The sequence below is a fragment of the Corvus hawaiiensis genome, chromosome 24, assembly GCF_020740725.1.
Source record: "Corvus hawaiiensis isolate bCorHaw1 chromosome 24, bCorHaw1.pri.cur, whole genome shotgun sequence".
NCBI classification, from domain to species: Eukaryota; Metazoa; Chordata; class Aves; order Passeriformes; family Corvidae; genus Corvus; species Corvus hawaiiensis.
The window spans coordinates 1,729,777-1,746,516 of NC_063236.1; the positions used below are offsets into that span (position 1 = coordinate 1,729,777).

Consider the following 16,740-nt stretch of genomic DNA (forward strand, 5'->3'; position numbering starts at 1 on the left):
GGATTGACCTGGGGGGGTTTGCGGGGGGAGCGCGACCGCCCCCCCCGGCCTTACAGACCCCCCGTCCCCGGGCCCTTATAGGGCACCCCAGCCCTGGCCCGTCCCCTGCCCACCCTCACGGGCCCCCCCCGACCCTCACGGACACCCCCCCCCCCCACCCCGACCTTCTGCCACCCCCACAGAGCCCCCCCCATCCCCCCCCAGACTGGCCCCCCCCCCAAATCACACACAACCGGCTGACGTGAGGTCCCGCGGAGCATTTAATTCCCCCCCTCCGGACCCCCCCAGCCCCCCGTGAGGGACCCCAGGACGGGGCGCGCCCCCCTCTCCTGGTCCAGCGGGACCCCCCCTCCGTGCCGCGGGGTCACCGCGTAGATCTCGATGTCCCCGTCCGGCTCCCGCCGCAGCAGCTGCACCCGAAAGAACGGGGGCAACATCTGGCGGAAGAAGCGGGAGGTGCCGGCGTCCCCCCCCCGCAGGCGGGCGCTGAGCAGGGCCTGGGCTGGGGGGACCACGAGGTGCCGGAGGGTGCCCAGGAGCGGGGCGAAGGCGCGGGGGTCGTACACGATGTCGGAGCCCAGGATGAGGTGGAATTTGGGGGGGAAGCGGCGCTGGTCGCGCCCCCAGCGCAGCGCCCGCACCCGCGGCCCCCCCGCGCCCCCCGGGAAGTTCCGCCGCACGTTGTCCCGCAGCTGCGGCAGCGCCGGCGGACGGTCCGTGAGCGTCACCTCCGCCCCTGCACCGGCAGCGGGGCGGTCAGCGGGGCACGGCTGCGGACACCCTGAGCACCCCCGGAACCCCCATCCCGATTAACCCCGGGTCGGAGTGTGGGGGGACACCCCCTCGGAGCCACCGCCCCGAGATCCCATCCCAAAAAACCCCGGGTCAGAGTGAGGGGCACCCCCTCGGAGCCACCGCCCCAAGATCCCATCCCGAAAAACCCCGGGTCAGAGTGAGGGGCACCCCCTCGGAGCCACCGCCCCAGGATCCCATCCCAAAAAACCCCGGGTCAGAGTGAGGGGCAGCCCCGCTGGACCTCCCCAAACCCTCCCCGGAGCCACCCCGACCCCAATGAACCTTGAGTCAAAAGGGGGGGTTCACCACCCCTGCGCCCCCCCAGATCCCAATAAACTCGAGGGCTGCTCACGCCGGTTTCCAGTTCTGTACTGGGCAGGGGAATGGGGATCCCCCCCCACCCATGGGTGCCTCCCCCCGCCCATAGATAACCCCCACCCCCATGAGTGCCCCCCGCACCCAGCATGGCAGCGAAGATGCCCACGATGCCGGTCCCGGCCCCCAGCTCCAGAACCCGCCGCCCCGCCAGCTCCAGGTTCTGCTCCCCCAGGAACCGGCACAGGGACAGGGCCTGGAGGGGCACACAGCCCATGGAGTCCCCCTGAGCCGGGGACACCCCCCAGCGCCCCCCTCACCATCCTCACCGGCCCTCACCCCCCAGCAGCCCCATCTCCTCAGGGTGCCCACCCCCGGTGCCCCGCCAAGGTCCCCCCAAACCCCTCCGGTGTTCCCCGTTCTCTCGAGGTTCTCCCCATCACTCCCGGTGCCCACCGGGATGTCACAGCCCCCCCGGGACCCTCCTCACCCCAGCGCTGCCCCCGTTCTCCTCGGGGTCCCCCATCCCTCTTGCTACCCCTGCGATGTCGTGTGTGTCTCCCCCGGGATCCCGTGCCCCCCCCGCCATCACTCCCAGTACCCCCGGGATGTCACCTCCCCCCTCCCGGTGTCCCCGATCTCCCCCTATCCCCCGGGATCCCCCGCTTTCCCCATCCCCCGTTGCTCCCCGTTCCTCGGGTACTCCCCAGAACTCGGTGTCCGCCGGGATGTCACCTACAGCCCTGGCGACCCCGGAATTTCCCCGGTGCTCCCCGGTGCCCCTCACCGCCTCCCAGACGGCCCCGGCGGGCCCGAGGCGCGGCCCGTGGTGCTCCGCGATGCGCAGGACGCGCCCGCACAGCCGGAACCGGCGCCGCTCCCGGGAAGAACTCGGCGAAGAGCTCGGGGTCGCGGGGGAACACGGCCCGCAGCGCCGCGGCTTCTTCCTCTTCCTCTTCTTCCTCTTCTTCCTCTTGCTCCTCTTCCTCTTCCTTTTCCTCTTCCTCTTCCTCTTCCCCTTCCCCTCTCTCTTCCTCCTCCCGCCCCCCCCGCTCCCCACGTGGCTCCCGGGCGCCGCCATCGTGGAAAGGGCGGGGCCTGGCCGAGCCCCCGAACCTGATTGGTCGGTTCTGGATAAGCCACGCCCCTCCTCCGCCCGTGATGGGGCTCCGCCCACGGCGCCCGCTCGGTCCCAGGGGGGTCCGGTGTCCCCCGGTGTCCCCCAGTGTCCCCTGGTGTCCCCCAGTGTCCCCTGATATCCTCCGGTGTCCTCCAGTGTCCCCCAATGTCCCCCAGTGTCCCCCAGTGTTCCCCGGCGTCCCCTGATGTCCCCCCAGTGTCCCCCGGTGTCCCCCGGTGTCCCCAGTGTCCCCCAGTGTCCTCCAGTGTCCCCCGATATCCTCCAGTATCCCCCAATGTCCCCCATGTCCCCCGATGTCCCCCGGTGTTCCCCGATGTCCCCGATGTCCCCCGATATCCCCCGGTGTCCCCCAATGTCCCCCGGTGTTCCCCCTCATGTCCCCGATATCCTCCAGTGTCCCCCAATGTTCCCATGTCCTCCGATGTCCCCCGATGTCCCATGATATCCTCCGTGTCCCTCCAGTGTCCCCTGATGTCCCCCGATGTCCCCCGATATCCTCCGGTGTCCTCCAGTGTCCCCCAGTGTCCCCTGCCCCACCCCCGTGTCCCATCCTATATCCTAATGTCCCCCTGGTGTGTCCCTGCCGTCCCTTGGCAATGTCCCACAGTGTCCCCTCACGTCCCTTGGTGTCCCCTGCCATGTGCCACTGTCTCCTCCACCATCCCAGCATCTCCCGGTGTCCCCGGTGTCGCCTGCCTGTGCCCCCGGTGTCTGCAGGTGGCTCCTGGTGTCCCCTGCTCCATTTCTGGTGTCCCCAGGCCAGTCCCAGTGTTTCTTGCCCATTCCATTGTCCCCTTTCTCCTCCCCAGCACCCCAGAGCTCGGCCCTGGTGTCCCCTGCCCCATCCCGGTGTCCTCTCTCCCATCCCAGTGTCCCCTGCCCTATCCCACTGGCCCCCTCCCCCCATGCCCCTGTCCCCTGCCCTGTCCCAATGTCCCCAGGCCATCCCTGGTCACCCCTGGTCCCAGCCCCTTTCCTGCCCCATCCCTGGTGTCCCCTCTCTCCCCATCCCTGTCCCCATCTCACCCCAGCCAGACCCCAGCAGTCCCCCCAGGGGTTCCTCCCAATGCCACCACCTGTCCCTTCCTGCTCCTGTCACCCATCCACACCAGTGCCACCAGTGCCACCAGTATCACCGCAGCCCTGGGGCCCTGATGACCCTGATCCCAGTGTCCTCGGTCAGGGTGTCCCTGGCCCTGTGTCCTTGGTCCCTGATGTCCCTGGCCCTGATGTCCCAATCCCAGTGTCCCCATCTCCCTGCTGCTACTGGCCCTGTCTGAGTGCTCCCCCAGTGCCCCCAGTATTCCCAGTCCCCACAGTCCCTGTGTCCCTGACCCCGGTGAGCTTGGCCTTGGTGTCCCTGGCCCCGTGTCGCTGTCCCTGATGTCCTGGCCCCCGTGTCCCTGTCCTTGGTGCCCCGGCCCTCGTGTTCCTCATGCGCTTCTCGTCCTTGCTGTCCCCCAGCCCAGTGTCCCCCCCCGTGTCCCCCTGCCCCAGCCCACCCCGGTGTCCCTGTCCCACTGTCCCTGCCCGGGGAGGGGGACCCGGTGCCAGCCTTGCTCCCGTTCCAAACCCCACCCCCCCCACCCCCCCGTGCCATCCCTACCAGGTCCAGCGTCCCGCGGTGTCACCCCCTCCAGTGCCATCTCCCCCTCGTGCCCTCCCAGTGCCACCCATGCAGGGCGGCACCGTCCCCGGTGCCACCGGGATCGCCGGGATCGCCGGGATAACCAGTAACCGGGGGGGGGGAGGTCAGGGGGTGACCCCGGGGGTCCCTCCCGCGGGGTAATGAACAACCTCGCCCCGGGCCACCCCCCCCCGGGTCCCCCCGGCCCCGCTCGGGACCCCCCGTGCAGCCGCGTCACCGCCTGCGTCACCGGGTTAATGGTGGCCCTCGTGTCCCCCGGGGGTCAGGGCGGCCTGGGGGGGTCGGGGCGCCCCGGGGCCGTGGGGGGGGACTGGGGGAGGGGTCGGTCCCTGCGTGTCCCCTCCCCCTGTACCCCGCCCGGGACTCCCCGCCCGGTGCCGCCCGCCCGCGGGGCCGTTCCTGGAAGCCCCGAAGGGACGGGACGGGCGGGACGGGCGGGTCTGGCCCCACATTGCTCAACCCCACCCGCCCCCCCCGGCCCTCCCGACACCCCCGGGGCTTTCCAGAAATCGGCCCCGGCTTCCCCGCAAGCGAATTCCCCAAACGGCCCCGAGCGGGAAGAGCCCGCGGAGCGGGGGGGTGGGGGGGGTGGAACTGGGAACACTGGGGGTGCTGGGAGGGACTGGGGGGACTGGGAGGCTGTGGGAGACTGGAGAGACTGGGGGGCACTGGGGGAACCTGGGGACTGAGGGCAGTGGGGGGCACTGGTGGGAACTGGAGAGATGGGACGCTGGGGAACTGGGGGAACTGGGGAGATGGGACGCTGGCAGGGACTGAGGGGCAGTCCCAGGGGAGGCTGTGGGACAGTGGCAGGAGAGGTGGAATAGGGGCACGGGGAGACTGGGAGCACTGGGGGCACCGAGGGGCTGAGGAATTGGGGGGCACTGGGGTACTGGTGGGACTGGAGGCACTGGGGAGACCGGGGAACTGGGAGGGCTGTGGGCACTGTGGGAACTGGGAGCACAGGAGAGACTGGGAGGACTGGGGGACACGGCAGGGACTGGGAATACCGGCGGCACTGGGGAGCACTGGGAGTACTGGAAGCAGTGGGAGCGCCAGGCTGGGTGCTGTGTGGAGCACTGGGGCGAAATGGGAGCACTGGAAGGCACTGGGGGCACTGAGAGCACTGGAGGGACTTCTAGGGGAGGCAACTGGGGGGCACTGGGAGGGGCACCGGGGGCACTGGGAGGGGCACTGGGGGACTTCTAGGGGAGGCACTGGGGGGCACTGGGAGCGGCACTGGGGGAGGCACTGGGGGGCACTGGGAGCACTGGGGGAGTGCTGGGGGGGTACTGGGAGCACTGGGGGAGGCACTGGGGGCACTGGGAGCACTGGGAGCGCTGGGAGGGGCCCTGGGAGCACTGGGGGAGGTGCTGGGAGCACTGGAGGGGCACTGGGGGCACTGGGAGCACTGGGAGCGGCACTGGGAGCACTGAGGGCACTGGAGCACTGGGAGCGGCACTGGGAGCGGCACTGGGAGCACTGGAGGGGCACTGGGAGCACTGGGAGCGGCACTGGGAGCACTGGAGGGGCACTGGGGAGCACTGGGAGCGGCACTGGGAGCACTGGAGGGGCACTGGGGAGCACTGGGAGCGGCACTGGGAGCACTGGGAGCGGCACTGGGCCGACAGGGGGCGCTCTGAGCTCGGTGGGGGGAGGGGAAGGTTCACCCCGCAGGCAGGCTGCGTGTGACGTCACAGTTCCGCGCCGCGCGGTGACGTCACAGCTCCGCGCCGCACGCTGCTGCCATGGCGGCGGCCGAGGAGGAGGAGGCCGCGGTTCCGCCGCAGAAGCGCTTCTACCGACAGCGCGCGCACTCCAACCCGCTGGCCGACCACACCCTGCGGTAGTGAGTGCGGGGACCCCCGGGAGCCTCCCGGGACTTGCCTGATACCCGCCCGGAACCCCCTCCCCGGTACCACCCGGGCCGGGATCCGGCACCGGCCCGCGCCCCCGTCGAGACCCCCGGGACCCCCAGCATGGAACCCGGCCGCCCCCAGGAACACCCAGGCTGGATCCCCCTCGCTCCCCATCCCCTCCCGGTCACTCCGCCCCTCCCTCCCCCCCCCGCCCTTGTGTTCTCCCCGGTGCCCCCGGTGCCCCCGGTGCCCCCGCTCCGGTTGCCAGGCAGTAACCACCCCGCGCTGCCCGCAGCCCCTCCCGCCCTCAGGACATGGACTGGGCCTCGCTGTTCCCGACCTTTTTTCCGCCCGACGCCCCCCCCGGGACCCCCCCGGCCCGCGTGGAGTTCGCAGACGTGGGGTGCGGCTACGGGGGGCTGCTGGGTGAGCACGGGGGGCTTGGGGAGGGCACCGGGCGGGGGCAGCGGGGGCCGGGGATGGGCCGGGGGTGCCGGGGGGGTCTCTCTGACCGCGCTGCCCCCGCAGTGGCGCTGGCGGAGCGGTTCCCGCAGACGCTGTCGCTGGGGCTGGAGCTGCGGGGGAAGGTGGCCGCGTTCACCCGCGCGCGGATCCGGGCGCTGCGGGCGGCGCAGCCCGGCCGCTTCGGCAACGTGGCCTGCGTGAGGGCAACGTGGCCTGCGTGAGGGGCAACGCCATGAAACACCTGCCCCACTTCTTCCGCAGGGCACAGGTGGGACCCCGAGACTCCCCCCCCCCCCTAAAAACCCACAACACCCCCCCCCCCCCGCCCCCCCCAGCACCCCTGGAAATTTCTGTGTCCTCTGAACCTGCCCCGAGACCCCCAAAACCCAGGGACCTCTCTGGGACTCCCCAAAACCCACAACCCCCCCTCCCAATACCCCTAGAAACTTCCATGTTGTCTGAACCCCCTCTGAGACCCCCCCCAAAACCCTTGGGAACCCCTGGAACACCTGCCCTGCTTCTACCACAGGGCCCAGTTGAGACCCCTGGGACCCCCCAAAATGCCTCAACCACCCACTGAGCACCCCCTCCCCGGGGACACCCCTTAGCCCCCAGGACCCCTCTGGGACCCCCCAGCACCCCACAGCATCCCTGGGGACCCTCAAGACCCCCCTCCAGCACCCCCAGGACCCCACAGCATCCCTGGGGACCCTCAAGACCCCCCTCCAGCACCCCCAGGACCCCACAGCATCCCTGGGGACCCTCAGGACCCCCCTCCAGCCCCCCAGGACAGCTCCCCCCCCCCCTGCACATCCCGGCTGCTTTCCCATGGGACCCCCCCAGGCCCCAACCTCCACTCCCCACATGGGGTCTGGGAGGGTCGGTGCCAGTGGGGTGCTGAACCCCTTGCCCCCCCCTTGCCCCCCCAGCTCTCCAAGCTGTTTTTCCTGTTTCCTGACCCCCATTTCAAGCGCACGAAGCACAAGTGGAGAATCATCAGCCCCGCCATGCTGGCGGAGTACGGCTACGTGCTGCGCCCCGGGGTGAGTCTCTGAACCCCCAGGGGTCCCCGAAACTTCCTGACCCCCCCCAGAACCCCCTGACACCCCCAGGGCTCCTCCCCAAGCCCCCATGTCCCCACACTGCTGGTAGAGTGCAGCCCCTGGGGAAGGCCCCTGTCTCCCCCTGGGGGTCCCCAATTCCCCCTGACCCCCCCCAATTCCCCCTGACCCTCCCCAATGCTCTCAGGGATCCCCAAATCCCCCAGGATCCTCTGGGATTGTTGGGGAGGAGGGGGGTCCAGCCCTTCTGGGAGTGGGGGGGGTTTGGGGTGTCCCTGATTTTGGAGTCCCCCAGAGCCCGGTGTACCCAGAGGGGAGTTGGGGTGTCACGGTGTTTTTGGGGTGCCCAGGGCCTGGTGTACACGGTGACAGATGTGCCTGAGCTGCACCAGTGGATGCTGCAGCATTTTGGGGAGCACCCCCTGTTTGAGCCCCTGCCCCCTGCCCAGCTGGTGAGAGCAACTGGGGGGCACTGGGGCAACTGGGGGGCGCTGGGGGCTGGTGAAGGGGGCACTGGGGGGGTGTCGAAGACACTGTGATTGACTGGGGGGAACTGGGGGAACACTGGGGGGGGCAACTGGGGGCACAGGAGTGTATGGGGGGGCACTGGGGGTCAATGGGCGACTGACTGGGGGTTGCGGGGTGGCACTGGGGCACAAGGGGAGATCACACAGGGGTCACTGGAGGGGCCACCTGGGGCTCACTGAGGAGGTCTCTGGTGTCCCCGCGGTGTCCCCGGTGTCACCGGCACCCCCCTCCCCCGCCCCGTGCAGGCCGCGGACCCGCTGGTGCCGCTGCTGCCGTCGGTGACCGAGGAGGGACAAAGGGCCCGGCGCGCCGGGCGCCCGCCCTGCTCCGCCGTGTTCTGCCGCCGCCCCGACCCCCCCCCGGCGGGGCCCTGACCTGCGGGGAGGGCCGGACCCCTCCCGTCACAGCCCCCTTTTGTAATAAAGCCACAAAGCGTCCCCGAGCCTGCTCAGTGTCCCGCAGACCCCTGCCCGAGGAGGGGGGTGTCACCCGCCCCTCCCCCAGCCCGCGGACACTGCCGGGAATTGCCCCTTCCACCCCAAAAATGCGGAGGTTGGGGCCGGTTCCTGCCTCAGTTTCCCCATCGCAGAAAACCCCCCGGGGGGGTGGGGGACGCGGTGACATCCCGGCGCACAGCCGGGGCTTTCCAGCGGCTCTTTTCCGGTGCTGCAAGGCGGAAATTCCCGGGAATCCGGTACTGGGGCGGGGGGGCAGCCCTGTGTCCCCCCCCGTACCCCCCAACGGGAGCTGGCATGGGACCAACCCCTCCCCCGGGACTGGGAACACTGGTGGAACTGGGAGTGGGGCACACGGGGCTGCTGCGTGTCTCCCCTCCCGGGCACTGTCCCCTTCCGCCGTGGGGACAGGCACCCCTCGACCCCTCCCAAAATATCCCCCCGCCCAGTTTGGGGGTGCAGGGTCCGTGTGTGACTGGGGGTGGTTCTGGGGGGGGCCGCGTCCGTGTGTCCCCGGGGGGGTTTGGGGGTGTAAGGTCCGTGTGTCCCCGGGGGGGTTTGGGGGGTCCGTGTGTCCGCGGGGGGGGTTTTGGGGGGTCCGTGTGTCCCCAGGGGGGGGAGTTGTGGGGTCCATGTGTCCCCGGGGGCGGTTTTGGGGGGTCCGTGTGTCCCCGGGGGAGTTTGGGGTGGCGGGTCCGTCTGTCCCCGGAGGTTTGGGGGGGTCCGTGTGTCTCCGGGGGGGGTGGGTTGGGGGGTCCGTGTGTCCCCGGGGGGGGGGTGGTTTTGTGGGGTCCGTGTATCCCCGGGGGGGGTTGGGGGGTCCGGGTGTCCCCGGGGGGTGGTTTTGTGGGGTCCGTGTGTCCCCGGGGGGGGCTTTGGGGGGTCCGTGTGTCCCCGGGTGGTTTTGGGGGGCCCGTGTGTCCCCGGGGGGGGGTTTTGGGGGGTCCGTGTGTCCCCGGGGGGTTTTGGGGGGCCCGTGTGTCCCCGGGTGGTTTTGGGGGGGCTCGGGGCCGTTCGCGCCCCCGGTTCCGCCCTCTCGTGCGCGCGCCCCGGGCCCCGCCCCCACCGCGCGCTGATTGGTCCGAGGACCCCGCTATGCAAATCAACCTGCGGGGGGCGGGAGGGGCTCCGTGCCCGGGGGCGTGGCTTAGCGCGAGGGGGCGTGGCCTGGCTCCCGGTTTGGCGATGTGGGCGGGGCTAAGGCCGGGGGGCGTGGCTCCAGCGGAGGGGGCGTGGCCTTGCCGGGTGCACGTGGGCGCTATAAATGCCCGGCCCGGGGCCCCCCCCGCAGTCGAGGCTCGGCATCGCTCCCCCCCCCTCGATTCCCACCGGCTCCCCCCGAGTCCTCCGAGTCCTCCGGTGCCGCCCGTGGCCCCCCGGGCACTTTCCCCCGCTCTCCCCGCCTCCCCTGGTGTCACCGCTGCCCTCCCCCCGTGCCCCCGGTGCCGCTCGAGCCCCCGGTGACTCGCCATGGCCCCCAGCCTGCGCCTGCCCGCCCGGGCCGCCCTGCTGTCCCACTCCCTGCCCGAGCCGAGGGTCCCCCGGGGTCCCCCAGTCCCCCCTGATCCCTCTCTACAGCCCCGCACCCCACACCCCCGCGGTCCCCCGGAGTCCTCCCGCCCCCGGGGCTTGGCCGAGATGCCGGGGCCGAGCTCCACCGCCTTCATCTTCGAGCTGCTGTGCCGAGGAGGGGTGCGGAGGCTGCATGAGATGCAGGTAAATGGGGCTGGGGGCACCGGGAACCCCGGGGTCTCTGACCTGGGGCTTGGAGGGAGTAGGGGAGCCCTGATCCCTCCGCTCTGGAGCCTGGGTGGGGGGCATCAGGATCCTGGTCCCGCTGTCCTGGGGTATGGGGGAGATGGGGGGACACATCTGTCACGGTCCTGGCTTGGAGGGGACAGCGCGTACCTCAGTGCCACCACCCCGAGTCTTGGAGGGGACTGGAGGGACCGTGGTCCCCCCACCTGGGGGCGCGGAGGGGAGGGGGGAGGGACACTGATCTTTGTCCCCGGGGCTGGGTGGGGTTGGGAGACCCCAAACTGGTCCCCAGGACTCGTGGGGGATGGTACCGAGACCCCGATCTGGTCCGCGGGGCTGGGCAGGGGCGAGACCAGCCCGGGCTCGGTGGGTGCTGGGACCTGGCAGGGCGAGGGGAGCAGCGGCACCGGGGACGGGGCCACCCCCAGGTGGACAGTGGCGCCCAAGACCAGGTCACCCTCGGGGGGTCACAGCAGGTCTGGGACCACGGGGACGCCGGGACCTCCCCCTGAGCTGCAGCTGCTCCTGTCGCATCCCCTGCGGCAGCGGGTACCGGCCCCCTCCCCCCGCGGTGTGAACCCCGGTGACCCCGATCCCCCCTTAGCCCAGCCTGCGTGCTGGTCCCAGTTCAGGACAGGGTGGGGGGCTGTTTGGGCTGGTCTGACCCCCTGTGTTCCCCACGAAGACAGCCCGGTGCCGGTTCGGGCCGGTGTGACCCCCTCCGTGTCCCCCCGGTTCCTGCCCGGTGCCGGTTCGGGCCGGCGTGACGCCCCCTGTGTCCCCCCGATTCCTGCCCGGTGCCGGTTCGGGCCGGCGTGACCCCCCCGTGTCCCCCCGGTTCCTGCCCAGTGCCGCTTCGGACCGGTGTGACCCCCCCGTGTGCCCCCCGGTGCCGGTTCGGGCCGGTGTGATTCCCCCGTGTGCCCCGCGGTTCCTGCCCGGTCCCGGTTCGGGCCGGTGTGATTCCCCCGTGTGCCCCGCGGTTCCTGCCCGGTCCCGGTTCGCTCCGGTGTGACCCCCCCGTGTCCCCCCAGGTTCACGGGCGGTCCCGGTTCGGACCGGTGTGATTCCCCCGTGTATCCCCCGGTTCCTGCCCGGTGCCGGTTCGGGCCGGTGTGATTCTCCCGTGTACCCCGCGGTTCCTGCCCGGTGCCGGTTCGCTCCGGTGTGACCCCCGCGTGTCCCCGCAGGTTCACGGGCGGTGCCGGTTCGGGCCGCTCTGGAAGGCCCGGTTCGGGCCGGTGCTCACGGTGCACGTGGCCGACCCGGCGCTCGTGGCTCAGGTGCTGCGGCAGGAGGGGCCCGAGCCCAGCCGCGCCCTGAGCTGCCCCTGGAAGGAGCACCGGAGCCTCCGGGGGGTCCCGGGGGGGCTCCTCACCCTGTGAGTGCACGGAGGGGTCACTCGTGTGGGGGCTGATCCTGGGGGGACCGGGGGCCGCCCGGGGGTCCGGGTGTTGCCCACGGGGGGCTCCTCGTGGGGGCTCGGGGGTTGCCCAGGGGGGTCTTTGGGCGGGGGTTGGGGTTTGGAGCCTTGGCGTGGGGGGCTGCATGTGGGATTTGGGGGTGGGGGGGTCACACGAGGAGCTGTGTCACGAGGGGGGGGGGCCGCACCCCAGGGCTCCCCCTGAGCTGGGGGTGTCGGTACCCCCAGGGGCCCTGGCTCCCCCCACGCCCGTTCCGGGAAGGGCCCGTGGGGTGCGGGGGGGCCCGGGGTGACTCAGGCGTGATTCAGCCCCCCTACCCCTCTTCCTGCCCCCCCTGCCCCCCACACCCCCACGCAGGATGTGAGTAACTGCCCGGGGGGAGCCCGGCCCCGCGTGGGCAGGGGGAGGGACCCCAAACCCCTGCCCAGCCCCCACCGTGGGCACGGGGACCCGGTGGCTCTCACAGGTGCCCCTGATCACACCTGGGGGGGGCCCTGGCACTGCCCCGTGGGGGGACCATGTCCCCTGTGTCCCAGCTGTGTCCCCTGTGCCCCCCCATGTCCGGCCTGTGCCCCCCATGTGCCCATTCACCGCCCCTCATTTCCCCCGTGCCCATCCCCCCCCATGCCCCCACTCAAGTCTCCGGTACCCCCCGTGTCCCTGTCCCTCACCCTGTGCGTGTGCCTGACCCCCGCCCGTGTCCTGGCGTCCCCCGTGTGCTCTTCCCCCACCCGTCACCCCCCGTCCCCCATGTCCCTGTCCCTCCCCGTGTCCTTGTCCACCCTGTTTCTGCTTGTCCCCGCATGCCCTGTCCCCCGTGTCCCTGCCATGTCCCTGTCCTTCACCCACGTCCCCATGTCCCTGTCCCCCACCTGTGTCGCCTGTGTCCTCCCGGCTCCCCATGTCACCCGCGACCCCATCCCCATCCATGTCCCAATGTCCCTGTTCCCCCTCTTCCCATGTGTTCCCATGTCCCCACGGTCCCTCCATGCCCGGTGTCACCTCTGTCCCCATCCCCCCCCCCCACATCCTCTGTCCTCCACCCATCTCTGTCCCTCTGTCCCCCGTGTCCCCCTGTCCCTGTTCCCCACACACGTCCTCACGTCCTCCCCATGTCCCCACCCCGTGCCGTGTCCCTTGTCCCCCGTGCCCCTCCTGTCCCCGCGCCCCCCGTGACGCGTGTCCCCGTCCCCAGGGAGGGCGAGGCGTGGCGGGGGTCGCGGCGGGTGCTGGCGCGGGGGCTGCTGAGCCCGGGGGCGGCCAAGGCCTTCGCGGGGCCCGTGGCCACTGCGGTGGCCGAGCTGGTGGCGCGGCTGCAGCGGCTGCGGCGGCAGCACCCGCAGGGGATCGTCCCCGACATCGGCATCGAGTTCAACCGCTTCGGCCTCGAGGGTGAGAGGGGACCCCAGAGGGGGATGGGGCACCCCAAAGGGCTGTGACCCCCACAGGGACCCCCCGCACCCCCCCAAGGGACACCCCAGGGCTCCCCAGGTCCCCCACCAGGACTCCCCGTGTCCCCCAAGTCTCCAGGGCACCTTCTGTCCCTCAGTGTCCCCAGGGACTCTGGGATCCCCCCTCAGTGTCCCCAGGGTTCCCAGTGTCCCCACATCCCCCCATCCCCAGGGTTCCCTCCATCACCGATGTCCCCACGTCCCAAACGTCCCCCGTGCCCCACAGCCATCTCCTGGGTGCTGTTCTCCTCCCGCCTGGGCTGCCTGGAGGACACCGGCGAGGCCACCGAGGGTGTGATCCGGAGCGTGGGGGAGGTGCTGGCACTGACGCTGGTGACAATGGCACTGCCCCGTCCCCTCCTGCGCCTCAACCCTGCGCCCTGGGACGCCTTCTGCCGCGCCTGGGACCAGCTCTTCGCCTTCGGTGAGGGCACAGGAGGGGCAGGGGCATGCGGGGACATCCCATGGCTGTGCCTGGGACCAGCTCTTCGCCTTTGGTGAGGGGACACGGGGACAGGGAGGACAGGGGCTCACGGGGGACACCATGAGGATGTCCCACGGGGACACCAGGACATCATACCCTGCACATCATACGCACACGGGGACATCCCGCAGGGATACGGGGATGTCCCGTGGCCACGGTGCCACTGCTGCTCACGTGGGGCACACGGGGACACCGGGAGCGATCACAGGGACATGGGGGCGTCCCAGGGCATTGGTGACGCACATGTTCACCTTTGGCGAGGGGACACTGCAGGGACACGAGGACATCCAAGGGACACAGAGTCACCCCGTGGGGTCACAGGGATGTCCCATGACCGTGGTGACAGTCCCACGCCATCATCTTCCACAGCCAAGGGACACATTGGTGGGATGTGGCTGTGGTGACACTGACAGGGCGTTGTCCCCACCCAAGGGACTCGGGGACAATGCATGGCCACAGTGGCACTGACGGGGTGTTGTTGTCCCCAGCCAAGGGACACGTGGACCGGCGCGTGGCCGCGGTGGCTACGCAGGGGCCGCTGGCCAAGGGGGACATGTGTGTCACCGACCTGCTGGCCCGGGAGCGCGTCCCTATCAGCAGCATCTACGGCAACGTCTCCGAGCTGCTGCTGGCCGGGGTGGACACGGTGAGGGGGGTGACACTGGGGTGTCCCTGTTGTCACCGTGGGTCCCACTGATGCCACCGTGTCCCCTGCGTGCCCAGGTCGCCAGCACGCTGGCCTGGAGCCTGTACGAGCTGGCGCGGAACCCGGGGGCGCAGGCGGCCCTGCACCGCGAGCTGATGGCGGCCACGGCCACCAACGGTGCCACCAACAGTGACGGTGCCACCACCGACAGTGCCACTGCTGCGGCCACCGCCACCGCGCTGGGACGGCTGCCGCTGCTACGCGCTGTGGTGAAGGAGACCCTCAGGTGACGGGGACATGGGGGTGGGGACATGGGACAGGGGACCAGGGACGATGAGGAGACATGGGAAGGACATGGGGATGGGGACATGGGACAGGGGGAGAGGGATTGGGATGTGGGGACGGGAAGGGGACAGGAGCACAGAGATGGGTACAGGGATGGAGACAGGAACGGGGACACAGACAGGACATGGGGACAGGTGGGCAGGGGTGAGGGACACCGGGATGGGAACGGGAACAGGGATGGGATAAGGATGGGGATGGATGGGGACAGGGACAGGACAGGGATGGGGATGGAGATAGGAGGAGTCTGGGGATAAAACAGGGACAGGGATGGGACAGAGATGGGGACAAGGAGGACGATGGGAATGAGGATGAGGGTGAAGACCAGGACGGGGCAAGGATGAGGATGGGGACATGGAAGGGATGAAGACGAGGATGGGGATGAAGGTGGGGACCAGGATGGGGATGAAGAAAGAGGTCAGGGGTGGGGATGAAGATGTGGATGAAGAGGGGGACAGGATGGGGGCAGGGGTGGGAAGGAGGACGGGGACAAGGAAGAGATGAGGATGAGGATTGGATGAAGGTGGGAATGGGAATGGGCATGAAGAGTGGGGCCAGAGGTGGGGATGAAGGTGGGGACAGGATGGGGGCAGGGGTGGGGAGGAGGACGAGGACAGGGAGGTGACGCCCCGGTGTCCTCCCCGCAGGCTGTACCCGGTCATCCCGGCCAACGCCCGCGTTGTCCCCGACCGCGACATCCGCGTCGGCAACTACCTGCTGCCACGCCAGGTGAGCTGGGGGGACACCCCACACCCCAGCTGTGTCCCCGAGGTGTCCCCGGGGTGTCCCTGCTGACCCCCATGTCCCTGCAGACCCTCATCACCCTCTGCCACTACGCCACGTCCCGCGACAGCCGCTTCTTCCCAGTGCCCAACGCCTTCCGTCCGGAGCGCTGGCTGCGCCACAGGGACACCGGTGACACGCCCGGGGACCCCGGGGACACTCCTGGGCACCCCCCTGGCACCGGGCACCCCTTTGCCTCTCTGCCCTTCGGCCTCGGCCCGCGCAGCTGCGTCGGGCGCCGCTTGGCCGAGCTGCAGCTGCACATGGCGCTGGCGCAGGTGGGTGTCCCCGCGTCCTCACGGTGTCCCCGCGTCCCCACGGTGTCCCCATCGCGTCACTCACCCGTCCCTGCTCCCCCAGATCCTGCTGCGGTTCGAGGTGCAGCCGGAGCCCGAGGGGGGCCACGTGCGCCCCATGACCCGCACCCTGCTCGCCCCCGCCGCCCCCATCGGCCTGCGCTTCCTCGAGCGGTGACACCGGGGACGCCAAGGACACTGAGGACACTGGAGGCTTCGGAGGCATGAGGACACCGAGGACACCAGGGACGGCGGGGAGACCTTGATGCCGGTGGTGACTTCACCACCAGCGATGATGACACTGACCCCTTGGTGTGGTGGCCTTGGTGGCCTTGACTTCAGCGGTGGCTTTGACACCGTAGTGTCCCCAATGTCACCACAGCCCTGACCCTGTGGTGACCCTTGACCGTGGCCTTGACCCCACAGTGACACTGACCTTGGCAGTAGCCCCAACCCCATGGTGGCCCTGACCCTGGGTGGTGGCCGTGACTCCTCGGTGGCCCTGACCCCACGGTGTCCCCAGCCCTGCCGTGTCCTCCCCATCCCACACCCCCCAGGATTTGGGGGTTATTTATTGGCCAATAAAGAGATTTTGGTGCTGCTGGAGCTCCTGTCCCACCCCCCGTGACTCAACCCCCAGGCTGGGGATGGGGGGGACCCGCCCCGACCTGCCCAGGTGCGCCCGGGGGTGACGTGGCCCCGCAGGGGGATGGGGGGAGCACAGCCCCCTCCCCACGGTGAGGGGGGGGTGCCCTGAGAGCCCCCTGGGGGGGGAGGGGCCACGGCCCAAGCAGGGCTGCAGTGCCCAAGGGACCCCCGGGACCCCCACGATGCCCAGGGTGGGGTGATGGGTGACCCCCCCCCCCCCCCCGGGGCGTGTCGGGGGAACCCCCGGTGCCCGGTGGGGTTTAACCCAGTCGGTGCCACCCACGGTGGGGGGCGGGGAGGGGGGGGCAATGTCCCAGGTGGGGGTGGGGCTGACGTCAGCACCGGGGACTCTGGACCCTCGTGGGGACCCTGGGGCAGCCGAGCGCGGTGACCCCCCCGTGCCCCTCCCCCAGGTGACAGCGGGAGCAGGTGAGCAGCAGCAGCAGGAGGAGGAGGGGAGGTTCCCTCGGTCGGGACAATCGCGACAGGGCTCACCTGGGCACCCCCAAAGGCCCCGTGGGCGCTGCGCACCCCGGCCGCTGTCACCTGGGCAGGGTGGTGGCACCGGGGACGGACCCGATGCGGGGCGGGGGGCGAACCGGGGGGCAAACAGGGCGGGGGGGGCGGGGGGCAGGTGAGGG

General features: G+C 70.9%; 3 protein-coding genes across 3 annotated transcripts; 2 read left to right on the plus strand and 1 right to left on the minus strand.

Moving 5' to 3' along the window:
* Positions 1 to 260: 260 nt before the first annotated feature.
* On the minus strand, positions 261 to 2,264 carry EEF1AKMT3 (EEF1A lysine methyltransferase 3). Its single transcript, XM_048328318.1, has 3 exons — positions 1,898 to 2,264; positions 1,255 to 1,366; positions 261 to 736 (listed from the first exon to the last, which is right to left on the minus strand). The coding sequence occupies exons 1-3, from the start codon at positions 2,189 to 2,191 to the stop codon at positions 261 to 263; spliced, it is 882 nt and encodes a 293-aa protein (XP_048184275.1). The 5' UTR covers positions 2,192 to 2,264.
* A 3,330-nt stretch (positions 2,265 to 5,594) lies between these two features.
* METTL1 (methyltransferase 1, tRNA methylguanosine) lies at positions 5,595 to 8,249 on the plus strand. Its single transcript, XM_048327998.1, is given in 7 exon segments — positions 5,595 to 5,748; positions 6,054 to 6,184; positions 6,287 to 6,429; positions 6,432 to 6,491; positions 7,153 to 7,266; positions 7,635 to 7,736; positions 8,058 to 8,249. Coding segments are annotated over 7 exon segments (780 nt in total). The 5' UTR covers positions 5,595 to 5,647; the 3' UTR covers positions 8,187 to 8,249.
* A 1,220-nt stretch (positions 8,250 to 9,469) lies between these two features.
* LOC125338005 (25-hydroxyvitamin D-1 alpha hydroxylase, mitochondrial) lies at positions 9,470 to 16,050 on the plus strand. Its single transcript, XM_048328319.1, has 9 exons — positions 9,470 to 9,983; positions 11,216 to 11,406; positions 12,645 to 12,841; positions 13,127 to 13,324; positions 13,873 to 14,030; positions 14,108 to 14,316; positions 15,020 to 15,101; positions 15,185 to 15,433; positions 15,516 to 16,050. The coding sequence occupies exons 1-9, from the start codon at positions 9,738 to 9,740 to the stop codon at positions 15,627 to 15,629; spliced, it is 1,644 nt and encodes a 547-aa protein (XP_048184276.1). The 5' UTR covers positions 9,470 to 9,737; the 3' UTR covers positions 15,630 to 16,050.
* Positions 16,051 to 16,740: the final 690 nt, after the last annotated feature.

What these genes read in the sequence shown, in the direction of transcription:
- EEF1AKMT3 (XM_048328318.1), bottom strand. Translation starts at nt 2,191, where the DNA reads ATGGCGGCGCCCGGGAGCCACGTGGGGAGCGGGGGGGGCGGGAGGAGG. An exon ending in CCGGGGCCGTCTGGGAGGCG is followed by an intron (nt 1,367 to 1,897) that starts GTGAGGGGCACC and finishes GTGCCCCTCCAG; the next exon opens with GCCCTGTCCCTGTGCCGGTT. An exon ending in CATCTTCGCTGCCATGCTGG is followed by an intron (nt 737 to 1,254) that starts GTGCGGGGGGCA and finishes CTGCCGGTGCAG; the next exon opens with GGGCGGAGGTGACGCTCACG.
- LOC125338005 (XM_048328319.1), top strand. Translation starts at nt 9,738, where the DNA reads ATGGCCCCCAGCCTGCGCCTGCCCGCCCGGGCCGCCCTGCTGTCCCAC. An exon ending in TGCTGGCCGGGGTGGACACG is followed by an intron (nt 14,031 to 14,107) that starts GTGAGGGGGGTG and finishes CTGCGTGCCCAG; the next exon opens with GTCGCCAGCACGCTGGCCTG. An exon ending in ACTACCTGCTGCCACGCCAG is followed by an intron (nt 15,102 to 15,184) that starts GTGAGCTGGGGG and finishes ATGTCCCTGCAG; the next exon opens with ACCCTCATCACCCTCTGCCA.